The 27,016-nt window shown below is 45.5% G+C and overlaps 1 protein-coding gene across 1 annotated transcript in view; it reads left to right on the forward strand.

Annotated features, from left to right (window-relative positions):
- The window catches only part of Itga9 (integrin subunit alpha 9), a 308,478-nt gene that overhangs the window by 186,301 nt on the left and 95,161 nt on the right, over nt 1–27,016 (forward strand). Inside the window, exon 18 of the mRNA XM_036193333.1 lies at nt 20,609–20,759. Coding sequence (XP_036049226.1) covers nt 20,609–20,759 — 151 coding nt within the window. The remainder of the gene's footprint in view (nt 1–20,608; nt 20,760–27,016) is intronic.

Consider the following 27,016-nt stretch of genomic DNA (forward strand, 5'->3'; position numbering starts at 1 on the left):
CACCAAGAAGCGATGGCTCTTTAGGCCTGGGCTCAGAACTGGGACACTGTTACTTGGGCCTTGTTCTATTTGCTACAGTCTGTCACATGGCCAAACTCAAAGTCAAGGACTGGAAAATGTTATCAGCCTCCTTAGTGTGTGGATTTCCAAAATTTATGGGAAAGGACATGAACATAGAGAGGGCAAGGGATAGTATCCATGACATGATCTACTGTGATCCATAAGGAGCAGGGTAGGCTCATCTCTCATCCTGAAACCATAACACTTTCAGGGTGAATCTGGCCTTTCTTGGAATTGCATCACCTTAGGGACAGAGACATAAGCCCTGGCACCTGGACGAGGTTTCTGAACCCCAAAGCAGTGTCCTTAGACCTCTGTGCCCATCCTTAGGAATGAGATGTTTTCCTATAGAACCTATGGTCTCTTCCCATGGCCAGATCTTCCATGAAAGAAGACTTTGTGATGCTCTTGAAGCCCCTGGTTTTCCACAGGAGGTCTCAGGTAAATACTCTTCCATAGCCGGGTGAGTGGAGACAGAAGCCAAACCATAGACCCTTGTGAGCCTGGCGTGTGCAGGAAGACACAGCCAGAGAACAGTGGTGGAAGCTAGGCTCTAGGCTGGGTTCAGTACAGTTTAGTGCCTTGAGGCAGAGGAAGCTTTCTTGCTTACTGACTAGCCTGTCATTCGTTATTGCCTGGGGTGCAATGCACACTCATGTCTTGTTTGAGCAGGTACTAAGAAGAGCTGCAGGGATAAATGGCAAATGGGTCCTGCTCTCCTGGTCTGTGTAGTTGAGGCAGGAGTGACCCAAGAGACTGTCTGGTGGTGATGGGTGTGAGAACAGAGTGGGTGGACTCTTACAGGGAGCATCTCCAGGAGCCCCATATCAAGGGGTGTGGAGAGAACTGAGGCACTCTAGCTAAAGAGAAGTGTGAGCAGAAATCTGGACTCCTGTGAAGAACTATGGGCATCTAGGTTTGTGGAGATGCTTGGGAGATTTGAAATGTGGCAGAAGGAAGCAGAGGAATTGGATTGCAACACACCCATGAGTTGGGGCTTCATCTTGAAGCCAGGGGAGGATAGGAGAGTCCTGGAGGAGGAGAATAAAACTAACATGGATGCAGTGAGCCATGCTTGGGGGCCCAGGGCATGGGATATTGGGGTGGTGAGGGTCGTTTGGTCTCCTGCATTCAAAAACAGCGTGTTATGCCTGGAGCTCTGAGTGTGGCACTCTTTATATCTTACCTGGAAAAGGTCTGAGGCAGAGGTATCAGTTGTCTCAAGAGTAGCAGCATCTGTGCCAGGGTTAGCCTATGGGGACTGCTGGGATCATCCCCACAACGGTGCTCCCCAAAACGTCACCAGGATACTTTGGGTAGAACCTAGCTATCGTGGGTTCTGTGCCCTCACTGTGGGAAGCTGTAGCATAAGAGTATGGGAAGGATGCCTGTGATGGCTGGGCAGTCGCAGTGCAAGATACTATGGCCGACTGAGGACTGTGTGTCATATGGAGGGAGACATGCTCACTGATGGAGACTGTCTGCTGCTCTTGGAGAGGACCCAAGTTCAGTTGCCAGCTTCCAACTGACCAGAACTCCAGCTCCATGGCATCAGGCACCTCCTTCTCACCTCTTCGGGTACCCCTGTTCATGCATGCACCCTGCCATCCCCCACAAACACATGTGATTATAAATAAAATTTTAAAAAGAAAGTAGAGAGGAAGTGTTGAGGGAGTGGGTCACCCAGAATAGTCAGGACCATGAACATAGTTGGTGTTTTTCTTCTGTTTTTGTCTTTTGAGACAGGGACTCACTAAAGAATCCAGGCAGGGCTCAACCTGGCAGTCTTCTACCTCAGCCTCCCGAAAGCTGGGATTATGCCACTCTGCCCAGATTGGATATTATTTTTCCCTGGAGGAGCATGGTTTCTGCAGGTCTGTTGTCACCTAGACATCTGACTCTTGAATTAAAATGCCAAGAGCTTTAATAGGTTTGGGCCCTGTGCTATGACATGCCACCCAGGAACACCCAGGAACAGGGATGAAGTTGTTCAGGTGGCCTCTGTTAAACAGTGCTGTCAATTCCATTCACAGAAGACCCGACTGCCTGACAGGGTAGGCATAGTACCTCAGAAAGCATCAGATGCGACCACAAGAAAAGAAACAGAAAGGAAATAGTTTGTTGCAGTTGAGATGAAAACTTTTGTTTGTTTTTGAGCATCCCACCGAGGATAGTGGAACACATCAAGGCTTCCTTAACAACCAACCCCAATTAAAAATTAAGGGCCTTGAAAAGACTGTGGAATATTTGCAAAGCCCAGACCATTTGTAGCCACATAATTATACCCTGGCTCTGACTTTGGTAACACTGCTTTCATGGGGATTGAGAGAGTATGTTTCCCTAAACCACTGGCTGGCTGGAGGGTGGCTAGCTCCACCCATGAAGGACCAGCTTATAGAGAGGACCACCCCATCTCAAGAGCACCCATAGATGGGAGCTAATTGTTCTCCTTCTCAGAAGTGGTCAGAATCGTCAACTACACAGCAGAGAAATAAGTGAGGTTTTCTTCTTTATTGAGTGTCTGCTATGCACTAGGAACCCTACAAAGTTCTCCATGTGAGACTGCAGAGATGGTTCCACATGGAGGCTCACAACCAGCCGTCTGTAACTCCAGGCCCAGGATCCAATGCCCTCTTCTGGTTTCCATGGACACCTTGATTGTACACACATATACCTAGTCACAACACCATGCTCACAATATTAAAGTGAAAACGGTTCTTCAGTGTGCACGGAGGCTCTGTGGCATCTTACCAGCTGTAGCACTTTGGACAGCACTTGGTAGCACTCAGCTTCGGTGTGACTTTGTCTCCTCACCTTGAAAGTGAAGACATAACTGTAGGACCAGAAAATACTATTTTCAGTACTTAATAAATGCTTGTATATTTCACTGATTCACAAAGTGCCTGGTTGGCCAGGTGTAGAGGTACATGCACGCCTTTAATCCCAGCACTCAGGAGGCAAAGGCAGTTGGATCTCTGTGGGTTTGAGATCAGCCTGGTCTACATAATGAGCTGCAGGATGGTCAGGGCTACATAGAGAGACTGTGTCTCCAAAAAAATGTGCCTAGTATATAGTGAGCATTCCGTAGGTGAGTTTGAGCCACCTTGCCCTCAGAACACTGCTGGAAAGTAAATATGACTGTGTTGCCTCTGAAGAAGTGCTGAGGCTCAGGCAGGAGCCTTGCCTGAGCTCATGCTATAGGAAAAACTACAGCTGCCTGACAAGGGGTCTGGAAGTCACTCTCCTGAGGCAAGGAAAGTACTTGGTGGTGGCTCCCAAGCCCTGTGTTCTGTCATTTAGACTAGTGTCCCTTGTCTTTATGGGCATTGTATCTTGGGGGACCTGGCCTATCTCAAGGTGGAAATGACTTGGAAATTCCTCTTGAATTTTGTTTGTTTGTTTTCCTGTGTGTTAAGGCTGGGGATGGGGTGGGGAACAGTCTGCCACCCAGAGAACTGACTCCATTCTTTTGTCAGATAGACTTGAAACATCGGGGATACCTTTCATGCACATGAACAGCAGAAATCTATCCCAACAAAGAACTTCATGGGCAGCCCTTCCAACTGTTGAGATTATGATGGGATTGTTCCACTTTCTACTCCTTGGATTGTAGAGAATAGGGATATTTAGAAGGTCACTGAAGGAGGACCAAGGCAGTAGCCATAGCAGCCATGGAAGAGGTTGGTGGCATGCATACACTGAACCCCCAACCCCAGCCCCCTCAATGCTTGACTAATAAACTTTTATTTGGTGATGTTTTCTTTGGCTTTCAAATACAGCCAGCCACAGGAGGTTTCTGTGTCAGAGTCTCTCCAGCAGTGTTGTTATGACGGGACTAAGAACTGGACCCAAGCAAGGGACTTACCAACAAATGGTGCCACTGGAGTCCTCACATCTTCCCATCTTAGCATGCTGTGTCTTTGCTAAGTTTTTTGCAAATTCTTGTGTCTCTTGCCACTAACCACTAGATTCACCACAGCAGTGCAGACTTGTAGTTGTGGGGGGAAAATAAATTATGAAGTGTAGCAAGCTTTCTTGGACTGCCAGCCCCTAATTCATGACACAGAGACTTATTATTAATTATGAATGCTTGGCCTTAGCTTAGGCTTGTTTCTAGCTAGATTTTTTTTTTATTTAAAGTAACTCATTTCTACTAATCTATGTATGGCCCTGAGGCTCAGTTACCTCATCTACATACTGTCCATCCTTCTTTCCTGTTTCCTCATGTCTGGCTGGCTCTGGGCTGGCTGGCCCCTGGCAGGCTGGCCCCACCTCACTTGGATCCTTGAAAACTGAGCTTAACTCCCCCAAACACAGACCTGCCCAAGAGCTGTGTCTAACTGGGAGCTGCATTTAACTACCCCTAGTTCTAGGAAGCTGGTGCCTGCACTGTGGCAGGTGTTTTTACTCACCTTGTTATTTCTACTTAATGTGCCAACTGCTCAAGTGCTTGCTGTATGGCAGAGCCGAGCCTCTGTACACTGTGAACACCTGGCTGCTAGGAAGTCATGCCAGTTTTTTTCCTCCAGCTTTTTCAGGCCCTGCTTAGAAACATGTGCCCCACGTTGGGTGCCAAAATACTGTTTTACCTTCATCTCAGTGGCTTCACTCTAAACCACTACCATCCTGACTGCTCAGGCCATAGCCTGTGGGGAATTCTGTTCCCCCACACAATGGCTCTGTTGTTGTCACCAAAGGTAGCTTTAACTACATTCTCTATCGTTCTAATAAAACCCAAGATTCAAAGGCTAAGCTAAAAACCTGCAAGCTCAGAGAATTAAGAGTAACAACTGGCTAGCTTTCTCTCTTTGCTGGTGTTACCAGAAGCCCCTTTCCTTCCATACTGCCCCAACTAAAAATCCCACACTATACTCCTCCCTGCTACTTTCATCAACTAATTACTAACCTCACCTCTCTGAGCCCAGGTTATTTAATTAACACAAATGCAATACATCTTTACATAGTTAAACAAATGCAGCATAAACAAATGTAACACATCTTTGCCTCGTTAAACAAATATTCCACAACAGTGAAGTTGTGCAGTTACTTTGTTTCCTGCAAGCACACACTCTCTCCATCTCCCCCAGGGTTTTTCTTGTCCTGTGCACTCTCTCTCAGTAGCTTCTGTCCCAAGTTTGATCTGAGACATAAAGTGTAACCAGGGGTAGATGAGGATGCCCTGCTTGTTCTCATAAACAGCTGTATGAGGAGACATGGCCCTTTCTATTTGTCCCAGTGGTCAATGACTGTACCACCCCCACCATGTGAGCCAATGATGAAGCTTGGGTAAAATATGGTATGTCCATAAATCATAGTTCTCTTCAATGGGAGGGTGGGGATTACATAAGAAGACTCCCATATTTTATGAGCCTTCATCCCTGACCTTCTTCTAGGTGGCCCCAATCTGAGCATGGTGAGCTGGGTGGATGCTGTTGGCACCACACCCAAGTCCCTCATATGCCAGTGAACAGCACACACCACTGCATTGTACTAATAACTAATTGCCCTCATCAGGTTCAGAGAATCATCGTGGCTTCCTGCCTAAGTAGTTACTCCTCTTCCCAATTGCTAACCAATGGGTAACTGCTGTAGTATGTAGAAGCCTAGCCACTTATGTGAAGATTAACTAGGTAGCACCACTGGTATCCCATACATTCTTGTGAGTCAGACCAAGACCTAGGACCATAGCCATGCTCAGGCTGCTCAGGCTGCCTCCCCAGTTCCCACAGACCACCCAATCACTGTGATATAGACGATACATCCTTAGAGCCTGCACTGAGATGCTTGGAAGTTACACATTGTGTCTGTTCTGTCTGTTCTTTCCTGTCCTGGATAGGCAGGAAATGTTCTCTGTAGAACTTGAATTTCAAAAAGAAATCTAATCCAATGGACTTACCAGACATGAGTGATAAGACAGTTGTTCATGGCCTTTTTTTGGAGCCATGTGATGTGAGAGGCTCCTTTGGGTTGGCTCCTAGGACTTGGATCTTAGGGGTTGCCTCCTGATATGCAAGAACTTTGAGACTCTCCATATCCACAGGTTACAAGCAGAGGACCACCTTCATGGGAGATGCTCCCACTGTAAAATGTGCCTATTTAGGGCAACCAAAAATTCTCCCACCAAGGGAGGGAGCACTGATGCCCACTGGAACCGTCAGCCTTACTCAGAGCCCCAGACATTTTTTTCAGAAAGTTTTCTGCGCTAATGAGGTTTGAGCAGGGGGTAAATGACATTGTCTCGGTTAACACCTATTTTTCTTCAAGGGGAGAGAAAAAGACAAATTTTTAAATTGTGGTATGGAAGCATGCAAACCATCTGACCTCCTAAGCCAAGAGGGAGAAAATCCTCATCTATGCCACTGCTCAGCCCTCCTGGGGCTTGGGGAGAAGGGAGCTTGTTGTTAATGCAGAAGGGTAAGATTGTAGTAAATTTGTTGTTAATGCAGGGTGCTAAGATTGTGGTGAAGTTGTTAATGCAGGGGAAGGATTGTGGTGAAGGAGTTCAGCTCTAGCTGCTGATTCCTTATTATTACATGTCTTAAAAATTCCTGCTAGGTGGCGGTAGCGCACGCCTTTAATCCCAGCACTAGGGAGGTAGAGCCAGGAGGATCTCTGTAAATTTAAGGCCAGCCTGGGCTACAGAGCGAGATCCAGGACAGTCACCAAAAACTATGCAGAGAAACCCTGTCTCGAAAACAACAACAAAATCCCCTTGTCATCTTCCTTTCTGGCGTGCAGGGCTGGGCATGCCTTCCCACCTCCTTTCCCTTATCACAGCTTCTCCTCCCATCCTGACAAGCCCCCACCATCACGTCCCACAGAACAGGAGTCACCTCTGCCTGCGTTTCATGCCCTGTGGTGATCTGAGCTGGGATTCAAAGCGCCTGTGACCAGAGACAGGAAGACAGTCACATCTTGGCTTTCATTAGCTTTCAAAGAGAAAGGTGTCATTTTACCCACCTGTGGATGTGGGCAGCCTGCCAGAGTGACTTGAGCAGGACTTGGACTTTGTCCCACCCAGAATGACAGATGCCTTTCGATGATACTGTAGACATATTTAAATGTCATTTGTCCCTGCCTCAGAGTTGTGGCAGTTGTCAATTCCTCTTCCCAATCTTATCATGCACTATGTTATTTTAGGAAGCATAATGTTGCTAGATCCCACATTTGTTCAGCATAACAGTCGTCTATTTTTGTGAGCTTGATTTCTTCATTACCCCACCTTCCACTTGGCGCATCATTTTGAGAGGGGATCCCTTGTGTCACTGCACTGCCAATGGGATGCAGCAGCACAAAACAGGCTAAAAACATGTTCTAGAAGTTTCCCCTGCATATGGGAAAAGACTGGGTGTGAGAAAAGCATGATCCAGAGGCAGCCGCAAAACTGTGGTATCTAGAAGTGGGTCTTCGTTTGAAGACTAGGTCATTCCTTAAAAACATCTAGCCAAACTTAAAAGCCACGGTCCCTGTGGGCTCCCAGCGGCACCTGTGGGACACCTATAGCCATGCTGTTCTCTGCTCATTAAGGACACAGAGAATTCCATCTGAGCTTCTGTGAACTTAAGAAAACACAGACTCAAAGAGGAGGGAATTGCTATGGTGGCATCTGTGGGCAGCCACACTGAGAACATGTGGGGCTGCCTGGGTGGCTCCAGCTGCATAGCAGGTACCTAGTCACACCTGCAGGGCCTCAGGGACCCAGAGACCAGGGGGAAAGAGCTCAGGGCTCCTGCTCCCCTGTGGCCACCTCACTTCACAGCAGGAAGGATGCACAATTAGGAAAACTTGCCATTTCAGGATATTTTTTAATCTGCTGCCATTGATGTCACCCATTAGGAGACATCATCCCCTAAGGAAGTACTTGTTAAGAGGCTGTGATCTCTTCAGTCATCATGCTGGCAGGCTTACCCAAGCAGCACAGGTGTGTGTGACACTGTGGTGTGGCAGTGGGCCTCTGGCTGGGCCAAGGCAGGCATTCCTACACAGCCCCCTGCTTCCTTCATTACATCAGACCTCCAAACAGCCCACAGATCTTGGGAACTCCTCTGCCTCTGCCCCCTCCCCCACCAAAGGATTTTAGTCCTTAATCCAGTAGTTACAGGGAATGAACCTGATTCATTCCAGATGTCCCAAGACTTCATGATTCCGGAAACTCCGGAGGTAAAGGCTGATGAGGCTCCGAATTCCTCTGCTATCGGGGAAGCAACGTTTCTTTCAACATTTACACAGATGGGACAGGAATCACTTGAGCCACCTAGAGGGCCCAGGGGACAGGGTGGGGGTGGGGGCTCTAGCTAGCTGAGTCTCCTCATTAGAAGAAACAAGGTTGTTGATGCAAGTCCTGGCCCTACAGTGAGAATGCGCTGGCGCTATGGCCAGAAGTAACGTGGACTGACTGTACTGCCCCGAACCTTTCTGGGGACACCGTTTGGATTTATTTCTCTTTAGTAAATGTGTTTTACTCTCACGACGAACATAACACTGGCCCAGGTGGGTGTATTTAAGGAAGTAACAAGTATTTCTACCTTCGTATAAATGGATTTCCAGTCCAGATATTCAGTCCTAGGAGCCTTCTCTCCAACCCGCTGCAAGTGTTGGTGAGGTGTAGACAAATTTCTAAGCAGACTTATTAAATAAAGAACACAGAGCCAAATATAGGGGTGAAAGGCTTAAAGATCAGGGAAATAGTGAGAGCCACCAACCACCTTACCTCACCAGCTCTGTAGCTTCCAAAATGCCACGACTTCCTGTCTACCAGGGTTTCATTGCCTTGCTGTTCTGCCCTTTCATTGGCTCTTAGCCCAGCTACCTCACTTCCTTGTTACTGCCTATCTGTACAGACCTTCTAGTCTCTATGGTTGGTACTGGGATTAAAGGCGTGTGTCACTACACTTGGCTCTGTTCCCTAGTGTGACCTTGAACATACATATATATATATATATATATATATATATATATATATATATATATATATATATACATACACACACACACACACACACACACACACACACACACACACACAGACCCTGCCGGACAAGTGATCAGAATAAGGGCGTGTGCTACCACTGCCTGACTTTTGTGTTTACTTAAAACAGCTTGCTATTTCCTCTGATCTCCAGGCAAACCTTATTTATTAACATACAAATAAAATATCACCACATTTCCCTTTTTTTGTCTAATAAAAAAATCAAAAAGTTATAACTAATATAAGAAAAACTATATATAATAAGTACAATAACAGTATACAAAATATACAAGCAATAAATACATCAGAGCATTACAGAGTCCTCCATCTCCAGCTGGAGCTAAGTACCTTGTGGGTCCGATCCATGAGATTGGAAAGGTTTCATAGAGCATGGCCAGATACAAAGCCTTGATCTATGCAGCTTAGCTCACTGTTGGAGAAAGTTGGCATTTACGTATGTAGATAATATATTCTATTTAATGATAGTGGTTTGGGTTTATGCATTGTTGAGGATATAAAAGGCATACATATGAAAATTGTACTCATCCTACATAATCCTCAGGGAATATGTCCCAAGCTAGTAGAGAATGCCTGAATCCATAATAAAACTTACACCTTATAAACTGTATTAGTTGGGATTCTCTAGAGAAACAAAACTGATAGCATGAATATACGCGTTCTTATATATGGGACTTAATAGAGTGGCTTACAGGTTATGATTCAATCATCTCAACAAAGGCTGTCTCTGATGGAAAAATCCAAGAATCCAATAGTTGTTCAGTACATACATCTAGATGTCCAGCTAGTCTTCTGTATGTGCTGGAATCCCAAAGAAATGGATCTGATACCAGTGAAGGGTGAACTCGCCCGTCAGAGTGAGGGCAAGCAGGCGAAGAGCAAAGGCTTCTGTCTTCGTGTCCCTATGTAAGCTGACTGCAGAAGGTGTGGCCCAGGTTTAAGGTGGATCTCCCTACTTCAGATGATCTGGATTTAGGAAGGGGCTTCCCACTTCAAATCATTCAGTCAAGAAAAATCCCTCATGGGCATACCCAGCCATTTCAGTTTTAGTTAATTCCAAATGTAGTCAAGCTGAGAACCAAGAATGGCCATCACATAAACCATGTTTTCTTTCTTTATGTACAAATCAAGCACGGTAAAAATCACTAACAACAAAGTAGAATAATTATAACAATATGCTATAATAGATGGTTACTATTTGTATTGATACTCTCTTTGAGCCCATTATGAAGTAAAACATGAAAAACGACTCAAATGCATGGATTCGGACACTGAAGTCCCACCCCTGTCACCCATGCTGTGATTTCAGTGTGAAATGTCCCCCGCAGGCACTTTAACACACATTCCCCAGGTGGTGGCGCTGTTTAGGGAGGTTATGGAATTTTTAGGAGGTGGAGCTTGCACTCAGGGCAGGCTTTGGGGATTAGCCTGTCCTGCTTCCCATTGTGGCTCTCCCAGCTTCCAGTGTGAGGCTGAGATGACCCAGTGCCACTTCCTGTTCCTGTTGCCATGCCCTCCCTGTCCTTATAGACTCTTCTGGAACCAGAAGCTAAAGTAAGCAGGCAAGTTGCGTTTGGCTATGGTGTTTATCACAGCATTGCAGAGTAACTATACAAGCCACGTTCTCCTTCCAGCATCAGGATGCCGGTTGCTTGTGATCGCTGGTCTCCACGCTGTCCTCTCAGAACTTTTCCGGTTCTCCTTATGATTCTGCACCGAGTTCCTGGGTGCTTTGTTTTTTACTTTTGAGTCTGGGTATCATGCATCTTAAGCTGGCTTCAAACTTACTATGTAGCTGAAGATGATCTTCCTGCCTCTACCTCATAACTGCTAGCATTACTGGTGCATATCATCAGCCTGGTGCTACTTTCTGGTTTAATTCTGTCTAGTGAACTGAGAAATGTAGATTTGAATCCTGGTACCCACAGGGATGAGGTTAAGTAGTATTGCCATTGGCGATCAAATAAGTTAATGAGCCACTTTCCTTGTTTAATCCCTGAAGCCTCTAACTGCAAAAGGAGGAAGATGTATGTCAGTGTGTCACTGATTCTGATAACTCTCTTAGTGTTGAAAGTTCCTGAGTCGCTATAGTATCATCCCATAATACATGTTCATAAATATGGATGCATTTTCCTCCCTCTGTTCTGGAGATAGTTTTTTAAACACTTACCTCCCATGTCTTGGTCTCAGTCTTAGTCTGGTATCACACCCCTGCAGGCTGATGTTGTCAGCTTTTAACTCTCAATGTATAGAAATGTCAAAAGTCTGAGAGTGGATTTTTGTGTTGTTGGTCACAGATAGTAATTTTCTATCAAGAGCAGTGGCTAGTGGGACAGAGGAGAAGTCTGAAACGTAGCTTAGAATAGAAATGCTTCCATAAGAAATCCAGGGAGCTCTGGAATAACTCTGATATATGCATGTAGACTTGACCATAGACCTTCTCGGCTTGATCCACAGCAGCTGAGGAGTGACCACCATAGCTGCATTCTAGGACCGAATGTTTTCTGTGTCTCGGAGGGATCTGCAGCTGCCTTCCTGGGGTCTCGCAGGGTCCCTGCTTGTGTCTGCCACCTCTCTCTTCTCACCTTGGTCCTTAGTCTCCCCAGAGAGAGTTACATTTGAAAGCACAGTAATCTGCACCCTCAGGCTCACCAACAGGAGGTATCTTATGTGCCTGATGCTTATGGCATTTTAGTTTAGGGCACAGGCAACATTCTAAGTCCTTACAGTCTTATGAACAACTGACAGCCATAGATGACCTGTACATGTCCCTTCATGCAGTCCTCCAATGGTCAGCCCTGGCCATGAGGTGTGTTAATTACCCATATGCATCAGGATTGTGAGGACTAATAGACTGGAAATCGCTATAGAAATTGAAACTATATGGAGCTGGGGAGGTATCTCAGTTAGTATAGTGCTTGCTGGGCAAGCATGAGGACCTAAGTGTGATTCCAAGAACCCTCATTAAAAGATGAGCATGGTGATGCTTGCTTGTAGTCTTAACGCTGGGGAAGTATAGACAGATCTCAGGGCCTCACTGGCCAGTCAGCCTTGCTTACTTGGTGATCTCCAGGCCAGTGACAGACCCCACCTTAGAAAAGAAGGTGAGTGGCTACTGAGGAATGAATCTGAGGTTGACCTCTGGCTGCAACCCCCATAAACACACACATGTGCTTCCTGTAGCCTCCACAAACACATGCATGTGCTCCCTCTTGAACACACAGAAAAGAGACTGAAACTGTGTACCTGGGGTGTACCCTTGTGGAAATTTCCTGTGGACCACAAAGATGAGGTTATGTGTTACCCAGAACCTGGAGCTCTTTCCACAGGAGCCTGGACCCCTCATTTTCATAGGTACCAGGATAATCTGGTGGCAGTCTCTTTCTAGTGACAGGCTTCACCCACTGGCTATTTCCTGTTGAGAACACTGACAGAGGACTTCATAGCAGGCAAAATCCTTGCTCTCTAGATCCCTTCCATCCCTGCCCTGAGTTTCTGGCCTGGTTATGCTACCAAGAACTGTATCTCGTCTGCCCATCAGAGGTGCTTGGAGTGGGTGACACCTCCCCTTGCTACAACAGACCTCAACCAGTGACTGCCCAGAAAAAGTGCACAGATATTCCTCATCCCTAATGAGATACCTCTGAGGCTTGTGCTTTTCATGGTTCCCGAATGTTCTCCAGAGTGATTAAGTTCTTGGAACCCAGAGAGGTCACTGGCCTGATGGTGGCTCTCATCAGTTGCCTATTCCCCAGTGTCCCCTTCCCTGGGTGTGTTTTGGAGATCACTCGTGAAAATATCACTTGCTCTCAAACCTGTCTCCTGGAGTATCCCATTCTAAGATGTTCTTATTCTCCATGTGCTCATGGCTCGCCTTCTTTCCCCCAGCATATCACATGTGATGAATGGTATTCACTTGCCTGATGTATAAGCCTTGGACATCAGATTTAGGTAAAATTAAAAACATTGTGGGAAAATTCACACAGATGCCTTCTCTTCTTTGGCATTTCTCAATACTCACAAGGTTATTTATTTTGTAAATTTTTCACGCAACAGACTTTGGTCATATTCCTTCCCCTACCCCAGCTCCTCCCAGATCCCCCTAGGGACTCACCCCACTTGATAATTTACAAGTTTTTAAGAGATAAACACCATCACTGTGGCTTTTCTTTCCGGTGCTGGGATTAAGCCTGGAGCCTTACATATGCTAGGCAAGCGCTCTACCACTGAGCCGCATCCCCAGCATTCAAGCTGATGTTTTTTAAGTAACCAATTTGATTTACTTTATTTTTCCTGTAGTTGTAATTGGAAAATTCTCTCTAGCAATAATTTTGATGGATATAATTGACTTGGATGCACTTAGTAACCTTGCATGGTTAGCATCCTTCACTTAGGACACTTTGATGCCAGCAGCAAGAGGAAAGCATATTTTATGGTGAGTAGCTTATACCTCCAGGTAAGGTCCCGATTTAGGTCTTTAGGAACATTTAAAATTATCCAGTGGGGGGGGGGGGTCAATCATTGAGCGTTCTTGAGCCACTTTAGTTCCTTCCTGTTGAATCTTCAGAACAGTTTGGGTAGAAGGGAGGAGGTTCTTCCCATAAGGATTCAGCACAAGTCACTGATAATGTAAATGCATTATCAGGAGCTTTGGGTGGTCAGTCTGTTGTAGGGAAGGAGGGAGGCCAGTGAACAAGTTCAGCGAAGAACCTAGGGCTTCACACAACTCCAGCAACACCTGACCTAAAGAATTATGAACCCAGTAATGCATTCAGTAAGTAGATGCTTTAACATGTATTAGTAGGCCTGCAGAGATGGATCAATGGTTAAGAACACTGACTGATTTTCCAGAGGTCTCAGGTTCAATGCCTGGCATCTACATGGTAGCTCACAACTGTCTGTAACTCTTAGTTCCAGGGGATCTGACACCCTTTTCTGACCCCATGGACACTAGGCATGGGTACAATACAGACATACGTGCAGGCAAAATACTTATACAGATTTTATATATATAACAAAGATATATTATGGAGGAATTTTTAATAAAATATAAGCAATATGTATCTGTTAAGCTATGAAAGTGCTAGAAGATGGGCCTTATAGAAACAGTCCAGTTTAAATCTTTTGGTGACTATTAATGATGTTTTTCATGTGAAAATACCAAGGAGATCTATGTTCAAAAGAACATAACCCACTTAAAAGGCTGCACAAGCAAATTAGAATTAATGGGAAAATTTATCAGAGGATAAAGTTCCTTGAAAATTAGAAAGATTGTTCTTCAATAAATAAACAAGCACCCATGGAATGTCTGGCGCACAGACTGTGCACAATTGTTTGAAACTCTTGGCAGGGCTATCTAAGAAGCTGTTCTTCAGAGTCCTGTTCTATTCAAATGTCATTAAAAGAACCTTTCTTGCCAGAGCCCTTCCTAATGGAGTTTATTATATGAGAGCCACAGCATGGAGAGCTAAGGGCATTTGACACTAGCTCCAGCTCAGACCCAGCATGGCTGGGTGACTGCAGCTGACTGGATCCTCTCTTAGACTTGGCTTCTCCTTCTCCTGGGAAATGTGAAGGTTGAGCTGATAGTCTGCTGTGGAGTTGTTGGGGGTGTCTGTTTGCCCATTCAATGGTGGGGCTCATAGAACTCCATTGGGAGAGGCCAGCCTCTGACATCTCGCTGAAGATTTAAATGACCCACACAATGTTTCCATTTGAGACAGTTACTGCTGTTCTCATTTGTTGAAGAATGATCTTCCTAATTATATGTCAGGAAATTATATTTCCTTAGAAATTTGGTGCCAAAACCAATTCTGCCCCCAGGAAGTGCAGTGATGAGCAGTCCAAGACAAGGGCTCCTGTCCTCTGCTGTTAGACCCTGATGGTGGAAACACGGTTCCTTGTCCCAAATTAGTCTGTGAGATCCACCAGTTGCCACACATACAAACACAATGATTCTCCCTCCCCCAGAGCTGGCCATCAACTTCCAGTAGCTCCTCAGTAAGGGCTGGGGCCTGGAGAGAACCTCCAGCACCTATGCTGGAATTTGGTACAGACTAATCTTGTGCAGGTAACTACAGCTTGTGTAACGTCATAAGTACCATACCATGGCAAGTCTGAAAGTTTGTTTCACATCACTGGCCCCATGCCCTTACACATATACACAACACCAAGTGGGCTTAGTAGGTGTGGTGGTTTGAATGTAAATGGCCCCATGGGGTCATAAATCTGAACATTGGGCCCTTGGTTGGTGGAACTGTTTGGGAAGGATTGGGAGGTATGGCCTTGTTGGAGGAGTGTGTCACTGAGGTTGAGCTATGAGGTTTCAAAAGCCATTCCCAGTTAGTGATCTCTCTCCCTCTCTCCCTCTCTTTCCTTGTGACTGTGGATTACATGTAAGATTTCAGCTAATGCTCTAGTCCCATGCCTGCCTGCTTGCTGCCATGCTCCTAGCCATGATGGCTGTGGACTCTAACCCTCTTGGACTGTAAGCCCTAATTAAATGCCTTCTTTTATAAGTTGCCTTGGTTGTGGCGTTTTGTCACAGCAATAGTGAATTATCAGAGAGAGAGAGAGAGAGAGAGAGAGAGAGAGAGAGAGAGAGAGAGAGAGAAGGAGGATATGAAGTTGGTTAGGAGAGCTGAAAAGAGAAATTAGGGGTATAAATGATCGTGTTTAATTGTTTAAATGTATGAAAATTCTTTAAAAATTTAAAAGTTAGTATGTAGCCACCTTGGTAAAGTGTAGAGCTGAGTAGAATTCAAGAGGCTGGTGAGCTCACAATAGGAACATATGTTATTCAGACAACATCAAGAAGGATTCCTGGCACCATGGCAGACGGGACTGAAAGACATGGGTGACGGTGGAGAGAAAGAGGCTTTGTAGACACGGAGGTCTGGGTTCCCATCCAGCCTCCTTACCTCGGCTCGGCTCAGAAAGTGTTACTCTCTTCAGTTCCTGTGAAGTTTCAGAGAGGCGTGTTTGACAGCACCCGGCCCCGTGCTAGCAAACTCTATTTTCCTTTCCTTTCTACGAATAACTTAGCGAGCAGCAGCCTACAGTTTTGGTTATAGAGTTTCAGCTTTAGAGAAAGAATGAAAACAACTTTGAGGTCTCTTTTAAAACGTTTTCAGTTCACTTCTACCCTGGAAGGTGCCTGGCTTTCCTTAATTGCAGAACCAAGCTAGAATCACTTGACCATGAAAACCCAGGAGTGACCTTACTATGTGATTAAGTGGCCAAGGCCCATGTGAGGGCCTGGCATAAGTTCAGATGTCCCTGGCCTGATTCCTTGGCATTTATAAATGGGAGAAAGACACTAGTCTTGTGAACTAAGACACTGACAAGAGGTGGCAGCTCTCTAGCCTGTGGTGCTGTACCTACCTCTGTGGTCTCTCTGTTTAATATCCCACAGAAACTGGTCACTCTGAGGTGACTGGCCATCTGTGAGCGTGTTTGCAGGTCCTTCTCTTGATAAATCTAGGTTAATGCTGTCTCATAATTCAAGGTCTGAGGATTCTTCCTTTCATGTTACAAAAGCAAATGGGGACAGAAATAACCCATCAATTGTTTAAAACCAGAGTGGCCAACAATAATAAATCATTGCCACAATAGCTTGGGGTCAAGGTCTTAATTCATTGGAGACCATTCAAGAATTTAAAACTCTTCTCTAAGTTAATTTTTCACATTGTGTTTGGATCCCTGGAGCTCTCACTTCCAAAGCAAGGCCATCAGATGTCTTGTTAAGCATGTTTTTCTTGTTGGCATGCCAGACACACTAGAGAGGGGGCTTCTTTCCAGAGATGGATAATGGCGGTTCCTTCCCCCAAAGTCTATATTTCAAAGAATAGTAGCCTATTGAGTGTCTGAATGGTTCTCTTCTCTTCCATGCTATATTAGCTATGTTAATTGCTGCAGACAACATAACACATGCCAGTTCATTTAAGTCTAGCTTATTGGAAAGATACAAGCTGGTTTAGATGAGGCTTCCAAGGAGCTTGGAGGGGGCAACCAACTTCATCAGGAAACAAGGCAGGCAAGACTTAGCTCAAGGAAGTGACTTCTGGGTCTTCAAACCTTCTGCAGTCACCTCAGATAATCACAGGACTATAATGTCCTTGTGAAACCTTCAAAATTCAGAGCTGTGGTTGGGAGCAGTATCCCCAAAGTAAGGCCACTTGAACAAGCATCCTTAAATCACAAGACTGCTTACTCAGGTGCCCACAGCTTTACCTGTTCCCTATCTATTGATGTACCTTTCACATCTATCATAGTCTCTGAGCCAAATAGCCAGAAGTAACAACTGTCCACTGCACAGACTCTCAGAGGTTTCTACACATCCCACTGGCTTGGCCTGTTCACTCGTCCTGCCGCTGCCATTGCCACAGCCCAACACCCTCCCCTTCTCTCTTCTCCCTGTCTTTGACTCTGAGTCACTTTCAGTGCCAAGGACCACCAGCTACAAAGGAGCCTGAATTCTCCACCCACACTCAGCAGCTGTGCCACGCTCAACTCATTCAGCCCCAGCCTTTCCATGTGTTCACCAGGCCCCACCAGCAACTGTCCCCTGTCACTTACTCACTCACTGTCCCTTCTCCAGTGGATCTTTCCCATTCATGTGCAAATGCCCTATAATTGCCATCATTTAAAAATGATCTCCACAGCCCACTTCCCTGGTGGCTTCTACCTGTTTCTCCATTCCACTTTTCTGAAAGGAATCACCTCCCGATACCCACCTGTACTCAGTGTTCTCATGGACTCCCCTCTCACTCCAGTCAGGCTTTCTGTCCTGACTCACTCATGGAATTCATAACAAGGTCACCAGTGACCTCTGTGTACATCAAAGCTTCTTCAAGTGTGGATCACAACCCAATACGGGGTTTTTGTAGCTGAACGTGGGATTGCAAAATCCTGGTAGTGGCACTTCTCTGTAGTGCCACCATTCTGGATTCTGTACTGAATGTGCCGTCACCCCACAGTGCCAAAGAATGCTGCCTGTCCATTCAGTTGAGGCCACTCTCTTACAGATCGTAGCTTTTTTACTGTACATACCATGATTTCTGCTTTTATAGAAACATAATGATTTAATTATAGAAAACAAAGGCTTTTAATAATTTCCTACCATTACCCTTTATTATGTCTCAAATGAGTATATTTTAAATCTGTTTTAAATAATATCTTTATCCTTTTAGTCTTTCATACATGTTTACAATGTATTTTGATCATAGTTACCTCTCCTCTTTTTAAATCTCCCCAGACACACCCCTACCTCTCCAACCCCTCCCAATTTCATGTTGTCTTTTTTTGTTGTTGTTTTTTTGTTTTTTGTTTTTTGAGACAGGGTTTCTGTGTAGCTTTGGAGCCTGTCTTGGACTAGCTCTGTAGCCCAGGCTGGCCTCGAACTCACAGAGATCCACCTGCCTCTGTCTCCTGAGTGCTAGGATTACAGGCGTGCGCCACCACTGCCCAGCCATGTTGTCTTTTTTTATGACCCATTAAGTCCACCCTCTGGCACATACCCATGTGTATATAAGCAGCACAAATTAGTGTGTACATGTACTGTTGTGCTGCACAGATAATCATACCCATGTCATTCGTATACAAACTTGCTTTAGTCTTTAATAAATATTCACATTATATGTATACCAAAGAATTATCTTAAAATAGATTTATGACTTGTCACCAATAAGTGTTTGAACTGTATACTTGTTTCATACACTTATTTACCCAGGGTCATGTAAAAACTTCTAAGACACTGTATTGATTGGTTTTCATTGTCAACGTGACATACTGCAGAATCATCTGGGAGGAAAGTGAGATTGTGTAGATCAGGTTGGCCTGTAGGCATGTCTGTGGGGGATTGTTTTGATTACATTGATTGGGAAGACCCAGCCCACTGAGCATGGCACCATTATCTGGGTTTAGGCCCTGGGCTGGGTAAGAGAGAACCTGAGCTGAGTAATAATCACACATGCACTTATTCTCTGTCTGCTGTTGACTGAAGAGGTGGTGCAGTTAGGTGTTTTAAGTTTTCTTCCACATTGAAAACTAAAATTGTGATCTGAAATTAACCCTTTGTCCTGTAGGTTGCTTTATTGGGGTATTTTATCACAGCAATGTGAACGGAACTAAGCGAGTCATAAAGGCTCACAAGTAGAGGAAGCCTAAGAAGCCCTGCTCTATGTAACTCATTTCAGCCATCAGTTCTAATCCTCCTGCTTTTTGGACCTATCTGCCATGCTGGACAAACCTGACATTCCTCCAGACCTAGCTACACCTGTCTCCTCTTCAGGTTCTAAATGAGAAAGCACATTTTCTCCTGCATTCACTTTCTCGTGTCCTTCATCTTTATCCCACGTGTAGTAGATTCCAACCCATACGCCTCCTCCAACTCCCAGCTCATGTATCAAGCTGTCTGTGTTTCCTATAAGCTGCGACAGGCATCTGCTTTGTCTCTGTTAAGCTTTCTCTACGTACAGTCTTTCCCATCTCACTAAATGGCAGCCCTAAATGCAGTTATTGAATCCCCAAGCCCTGGATCCACCATTGGCTCTTCATCTGCTAACATCCCTCATCTAGTTCAGGAGAAAAATGCAAAGTTGGCACAACCTTAGAAACATCTCCAACACGGCTCTTCTCCATACTTCAGCGGCACCTGCCTGGCCTGACTTTTCCTCTTCTTCCAACTGACTTATTGCAGGAGACACGTCACCCAACTTCTCTAAAGCATGCTCCATAGACTATTTCCATCATACCCAGTAGGAGCCTCCTTCTGATATGGACCCCAAGAGTTATTACTTCTCAACTCAGAGCTGGTGGGGCTCGTGTCTATATCACATTTATACCAAGGTCTTGATAGTTACACATGAGAACCTATAGAATCTGTCGATCCTCTGTGGCCTCCTTCTCTTCCTTAAACGTGCCAGCTCTGTGCCCACCTCAGAGGTCCTCCTTGGGATGCTCTTTCAGGTTACAATCATGGCAGGAAGTCACAATAGCGGGCGTTTAAGAGCACTGGTTCATTGTGTCTGCATTAAGAAGCAGAGACGAACACTAGTACTTGGCTCTCTGTTTCATAGTCTGCAATCCATGCCCAGGGAAGAGTTCCACCCACACGAAGAAGTGTCTTCCCACCTCAGTTAGCTCTCCAGGAAGGCATGCCCAGAGGCCATCTCCCAGGCAATTCTAGATTCTGTCACATTGGCAGTCAACACTAAACATCACACCTAACAAGACAGAAACACAGAATCTGCTCAAAAGAACTGAGTGAATGAATTTCACATAAAGCTTTCTAAACGTTTTCAAGCTTTCCAAGTTCGATGTTTAGAGTTTCTTGTGAGCCATATGGCAGTCTAGTGAGTTCAAAAGCATAGAAGCCGTTGTTCTAAGAAAGACAAAAACAAAAAACCAGAGGCCCATGGGTGCTGGTTCTCCAAGGCCATGTGCCTAGCAGATGGGGCTCCCGAGAGTCCCATCCCCAACACCTCCACACTACCTGCTGGCGCCTCCTGTTATATCACTGTCAGTGTAAGAGTACTAATTGCTGTTTGTTTTTCTTTGCAGTGTTGATGAGAAAACCCCATACCTAGCTTTGGGGGCTGTGAAGAATATCTCTCTAAACATCTCCATCTCCAACCTTGGGGACGATGCCTATGATGCCAACGTATCCTTCAATGTTTCTCGGGAACTCTTCTTCATCAACATGTGGCAGAAGGTGAGGAGGGCTCCCTGAGAGGGGGCGGGGCCATTTGCCATCCAATATGCTGCTGACTTGCTCTGTATCATGGGTCATGCAATGATTCCACAAAAGCCACTCCTTTAAAGGAATTTGGCATTACTAGAAATCGGCTTTCATCCTGGACTAAGCAGGCTGCTGGTACGGCCCGAGTATCAGCCATAAATGCGTACCCTGGAGAGCATCTGTCTTACGTATGCTCCGCCTTTCTCTCTTGTAGACTGACCCTCTGTGAGCAGCTACAGCTGTTATTCCCAGCATATATACGTTCCATAAAATTTCAGTTTTGCCTCAGTAGTTGTGAAAATACGTATGGATGGATTCCTGCTTGTCATGAGTATGATCACTAACAATACATTCCATGCTCTCTGTTATATGGGTGTCTGTGTCAGCTGATACTTTGACATATTTATCTATTTATTCTTGCCACATTCGAGAGAATGAGGAAATTCGAGGATTTCTGTTATTTGAGTGAGCTTTGTAGAGCCAGTTCATTTACTCAAATGAGTTGAAGTTTTCAGAATGTGATTCCAAAAGAAAGGGGGGGGGGGGGCTGTTGCCTTCTCCCTCCCCTATCCCCTTCAGGGCACTCACTCCTGTGAGAAAGGAGGAGCAAGCCTGGGCAGGAGAGACCCATTTTACCCAGTTGCTTTGGCAGCAGATTTTCGGATGTTTGCAGCCTTTCCCTGTTGGTGGCATTGGGCTCAGTGAGCTGGTGTTCACATGGAACCTGAATCACTTCTTGAGGAACTTTCCCCCTGGTCCTCAGCTCATGGCACTCTGAGGAACACATTTGAGCATGTAGGAGGCCTTCTGTTCAGGCATTTGTACTGTCCATTGAGGTTGTGAAAGATAGTATTGATGAGTTAGTCACCCATCAGTTCTAGACAAAAGCTGTGGTCAGTCGAGGACAGTGTACTTGAAAAGGCCACAGGAATGAGTCAATAACTACCATAGCTGGTCATGTGACAATGAGGATGAATCAGGTTGATTCCTTTGCCATTGAGTCCCAGGAACCTAGAAAACCTTTGGCCTAGAGAATCTTAGCTTTCATTTTGGCAGAAAGCTGACAAGATACCATGGCTCCTCGTGATGTTGTAGGCATTATTGTGAGAGTATGGAGAGGGTATATGGACACCCTGTAGCTCTGGGAACCAACTAGAAAAGCAGATGGCCAAGGTGACAGAAACAAAGATGCCCCCCATGACAATCATTCTTCAAGGTTCAATTGGGATATAAATGGTCTGGCTCAGCTCTAACTGTACCTAGAGGTAGGTAGTGATGGGCGGCCAAGGGAGCTCACCCATTCTGCCATATGGCCTTTACTAGGCTCTGTATGAACCTTACAAAAAAGATTCTAAAACACAAAACCAAGAAAAACCTAATTTAAGATGAAATAAATTTAAAAGATTACTATCAGAGGAAAAAAAAGTAAATCGTCCAGAACATTCCCATTTGCTTAGAGAGTAACCTCATGAGACGTTGTGTGGGGGCAAGGAGCTAAGACAGAGAAAGGAAGAAAGAGGAATGTTTAGATGAGCAGGGACCACAGGGGCTTGGTCTTTGCAGAGCTCCAAGAACCTGAGGTAACACACCTTAGCTCCATTCCTCTCAAGGGTGAGGAGGCTGCTGGAGAATTTCCCCACCAGTTTCTGTCACACACTGTGGAAAAAAAGAGGAGTTCAGAAATGGGCACACAGCCGGGCGGTGGCACACGCCTTTAATCCCAGCACTTGGGATCTCTGTGTGTTCAAGGTCAGCCTGGGCTACCAAGTAAGTTCCAGGAAAGGCGCAAAGCTACACAGGGAAACCCCATCTCGAAAAACCAAAAAAAAAGAAAGAAAGAAAGAAAAGAAATGGGCACACAAGCCTTCCACAGCTATGTCCTGCTTCCTGTCCAGTAAAACAATATAGTGATGGCAAATAAACACTGGCTGAAATAAACAGGGCTGGAGAGATGGCTCAGCCATCAAGGCACTTACATGATGGCTTACAACCACTGGAACTCCAGTCCCAGGGGATCTCTCATCTGACCTCCCCTGGATCATATATACATACACATACACTTAGATGTATACATATACTCATAAAATAAAATATTTTTTAAAAATAGGGGCTGAAACAAAAACAATTTTACAGCTACTTCATTTCAATTAAATGTAAGTATAAAACAATTACCATCACAGTAGATACATAATTCAGAAGATTAATTAAAAGTGCGCCTTCTGGGGCTGGAGAGATGGCTGAGCACTGGCTGCTCTTCCAGAAGACCAGAGTTCCATTCCTAGTACCCCCATATTGTCTCACGACCATCTGTAATTCCAGTCCTAGACAATCTGTTGCTCTTTTCTGGTCTCTGTGGGCACCAGGCATGCATTTGGTGCAAGACAAAATGCCCAAAATAAAATCTTTTAAGACATGTCAAATCAGCCTTCTGACCTCAGCTAGAGCAGCACCATTTTAAGAATGAGCCAGGCTTTTGTCCTTCCTTCCATTTCATAGTGTTCAGGATGGCATTAAGATTCCTCAGCTGCCCCACAATGCCGTCCTGAGCCCAACCCTTCCTGGGTACCCTTCCCAGACTCATGGCTCATGGTGCCTGTTTACATACTTGAGATCAGTCCTCATTCATAACTGAGGCTACTATTACAGAGTCATCTCTTCCATTGCCTATCAATGAATATTGCCCCAAATCTCAGCTCATGTAATCTATTTAGGCTTCTTACTTGGCTGCATGGGACTTGTTTGGATAGCAGTTACTAAGTACCTATTAAATGCCAAAGACTGTACCAGTCACTAGGGGTGACAGATAGGAATAAGGCATACCCCCTGCTCCCAGGGTGCTCCCAGCCTAATGGGGCATGTCATCAAATAAGATAATTAATAGTTAAGATACAAGATACTAACTGCCATACAGATATGCTGAGAAGTTGCTGTGAGGCCCAGGTGTGCTGAGGTAGAGCCAATCATTACTGTGACAGTCTCATGTTGGCAGAATCCTTGGATTAAGGGCTTATGGTTGGTGCAGAAAAGTGTGCTGTGAGCAGGGTTGACAAGGAATGGGCCCAGTGTTTTGGCTGGTGAATCAGGGAAGCTGGCCTAGAGCAGGAGAGAGAGGCAGAAGAGAGCAAGGGAACCCAACAGGAGAGGCCTTGGCATGATGGGAAGAGGGCTGGCCTGTGGAGCAGAGAGCAAGGAGCACTCACTCACAATGGCAGGTTGACACCAGCACAGTTGAGAACTTGCCTCCTAGTGTCCGAAGCTTGTCAGAACTCTGCCCACTCAGTGCCTCCTGGGATGGTAAGTTGTGTGGGAAGAATAAATGAGTCTTGAATTCAAAGAAGGGCCTGGGCTCATGTGTGCATCTTCATGACTGATGCATTCCAGAACAGGATGGAAACAGACAGGGCTTGAAAGAACAAACTTTCATCTAGGTGCGAGAAAGCTCCCAGGCCGAGTTTGGGCACTGAGGGTAGCAGCCATTGTCACTCTACCAAGAGAAAAGGCAAGCTGGCAAAGACAGGCTTCCTGTATTAGTTGCCTGTCATTGTGACCAAATTCCTAAGATCACAGCGTGAAGGGAGGAATTCTTTATTTTGGCTCACGGTCCATGGTTGCTTGTTTCTATGTACTTGGGCCAAACATTATGGCAGCAGGAGCATGTGGCATAGGAAGTTGTCCACCCTCATGACCGATGGGAAGCAGAGAGTTAGGAAGTGAGAGGGGACAGGTGTCACCTACAAAGGCACACTCCCTCATGACCTCCTTCCTCAAGCTAAGCCCCACCTCCAAATTAAATCATCACCAGCTGGGCACCAGTCTTTCAACACACAAATCTAGGGAGGACATTCCATCTTCTAACCATGTGATAGTTTGAATGAGAAATGTCTGCCATAAGGCCCAGAGACTTGAACATTTGGTCCTCAGTGGGTGGTGGTCTTTGGGGAGGTCATGGGACCTTTAGGAAGTACAGCCTTGCTGAAGAAAGTGTGTCACTGAAGGCAAGATTTCCTGTTTATTTCCTGTTTATTTCCTCTGCTTCTTCTGTGTGGATGAAATGTGATCAGCCAGCTTCCTGCTCCTACTTCCTGTTGCCAAACCTTCCCCGCCATGATGGACGTGCTCCCTCTGGAACCATACGTCAAAATGAACCCTCACTTCCTTCTGTTGCTTACAGCCATAGCTTTTAAATCACAGCTGCAGAATGACTGACAAAGACCACGGCACTCCAGGCTCTCACGCTGTGAGATGCCAACTTGGAGGCAAGGAGCTGAGGACACTGGTTCTATTTCAAAGATGAGAGAGAGGAAAGGGCAAGTAGGCTGTTCCTTCAGCTACTGTGGCAGGGGTGAGCTTACTCTTGCCACTCTGGAAACAGAATAAAGCTAAATATACCCTAGGAATGAAAAGGCAGAAGTTCATACTCTCTAAGGCAGTGGTTCTCAACCTGTGAGTCGTGACCCCTTGGGGTCAACCAATCCTTTCACAGAGGTCACCTATGACCCTCAGAAAACAGATATTTACATTATGATTCATAATTATAACAGTGGAAAAATTACAGTTTGAAGTAGCAATAAAAATAACTTTATGGTTGAGGGTCACCATAACATGAGAAACTATATTAAAGGGTCTCAACATAAGAAGGTGTTGAGACTCGGGTTGGGGATTTAGCTCAGTGGTAGAGTGCTTGCCTAGCAAACACAAGGCCCTGGGTTCCATCCTCAGCTCTGGCAAAAAAAAAAAAAAAAAAAAAAAAAGAAGAAGAAGAAGGTTGAGACTCATTGGTTTAATGATTAGGGTGGAGACCCCCTGGGAGGCCACTCCCCAGCACATCAGAATTACCATGTGCATGCCAGCATGACCTCTTTGGTTCTGGAAACGGTGCCCTCAGATGCAGAGGTCTAGGTCTGGCAGGGGGAAGTCAGTGAGGCACTCTGACAGATGCAAGTCCTGCTTGGCACCTGCCAGTGAGCATCTCACTTCCTAAGCTCCTGGAAGTTGTAAGTTGTAGTTCTGCTTAAAGAACACTTCACAGTTCCAGGAACTGGGCGACTGAGGCAGGTGTGAGAGCAAATGACAGTGTCCAGGGGTGGAAAAGAATATGGTAGACTCTGTGGGAGATGGAGGCTGCCAATGTCACCCATGGGTCAGCCACTTCAGTAGCCCAGTAACTGGAGTGGGAATGTTAACTAGTGCTGCCAGATTTTATTTTTCAATAAAAACCAGAACTTCATTTTTATGTTACTTTGGCAGCTAATTAAAATGTTTTCTGTGTGTCGTATAAGCCAAACAAAACATGTCCCCTGATCATATCCAGCCTGTAGGCCACGGTTCTAGACTTCTGGCCGATCTATTCTTCATTTGCACTAGCTCTGTGCCCTAACCTGCTGGTCTGTCATGTGACTCTGCATTACGGGTCAAACCTTTTTCACTTCCTGGGTGCTTCTCACATCTTCCCCTTGGCAACAGACTAACTAGCCAAATATATTAGCATTTTGAGGCTGTGTGCATGTGTGCACACATGCGTGTATGTAAGGGATAGAAGGGAATGGAAAAGTCAACCCAAATGTAGCATCCATGTCATTTTTAAAGCTAATGACTTTTAGGCTAAAATCCTTGCTTTGGAATGATAGCAGAAGCTAAGCTAGAGTTTGCATTGTTTGCATTTACAATGTAAAGTGTGAAATGGGGGTAAAGTGAGCACTGGTGATTAGCAGGTGCAGACAGAAGTTCCAGCTGTCTCTCTGGTGATCAGTGTGACCCTGGGTCCAGGGTAACAATTTCTTGCACTATAATGTTGGTGTGTGTTAAGGATCGAGTGGGGCCTATGTCAAGCATGTGTATATAATTCGACCCCTGACTCCCAACATATGTGAGTACATAATACAGATCATCATTTACTCCATGCTCTGTTGGTCCCCACCTTATGACTATTCAGCTTGCGATTTCTCCAACTTTGTGGTGCAGAAACTGTGCTTCCAGGTTTGAACTTGGGTCTTTTACTGGGCTGGTGATATGCAGCACAATACTCTCATGATTCTAGGCAACCTTGTTGACATTTTATAGGAAGTGCTATCAGGCCAGAGAAATGGGAAGATAGGATTCAGTGATGGGAGTGGCTGAAGGCCAAGTCATGAGGAAGAAAGGATGGTCATGGGCTCCTGTGGGAGAGCCAGACCTTACCCATCACACTTGCAGAGCACAGCCAAGCTGCCTAGAGCTTAGTTCACAATCCA

This window comes from Onychomys torridus, chromosome 7, assembly GCF_903995425.1.
Source record: "Onychomys torridus chromosome 7, mOncTor1.1, whole genome shotgun sequence".
Classification (NCBI taxonomy): domain Eukaryota; kingdom Metazoa; phylum Chordata; class Mammalia; order Rodentia; family Cricetidae; genus Onychomys; species Onychomys torridus.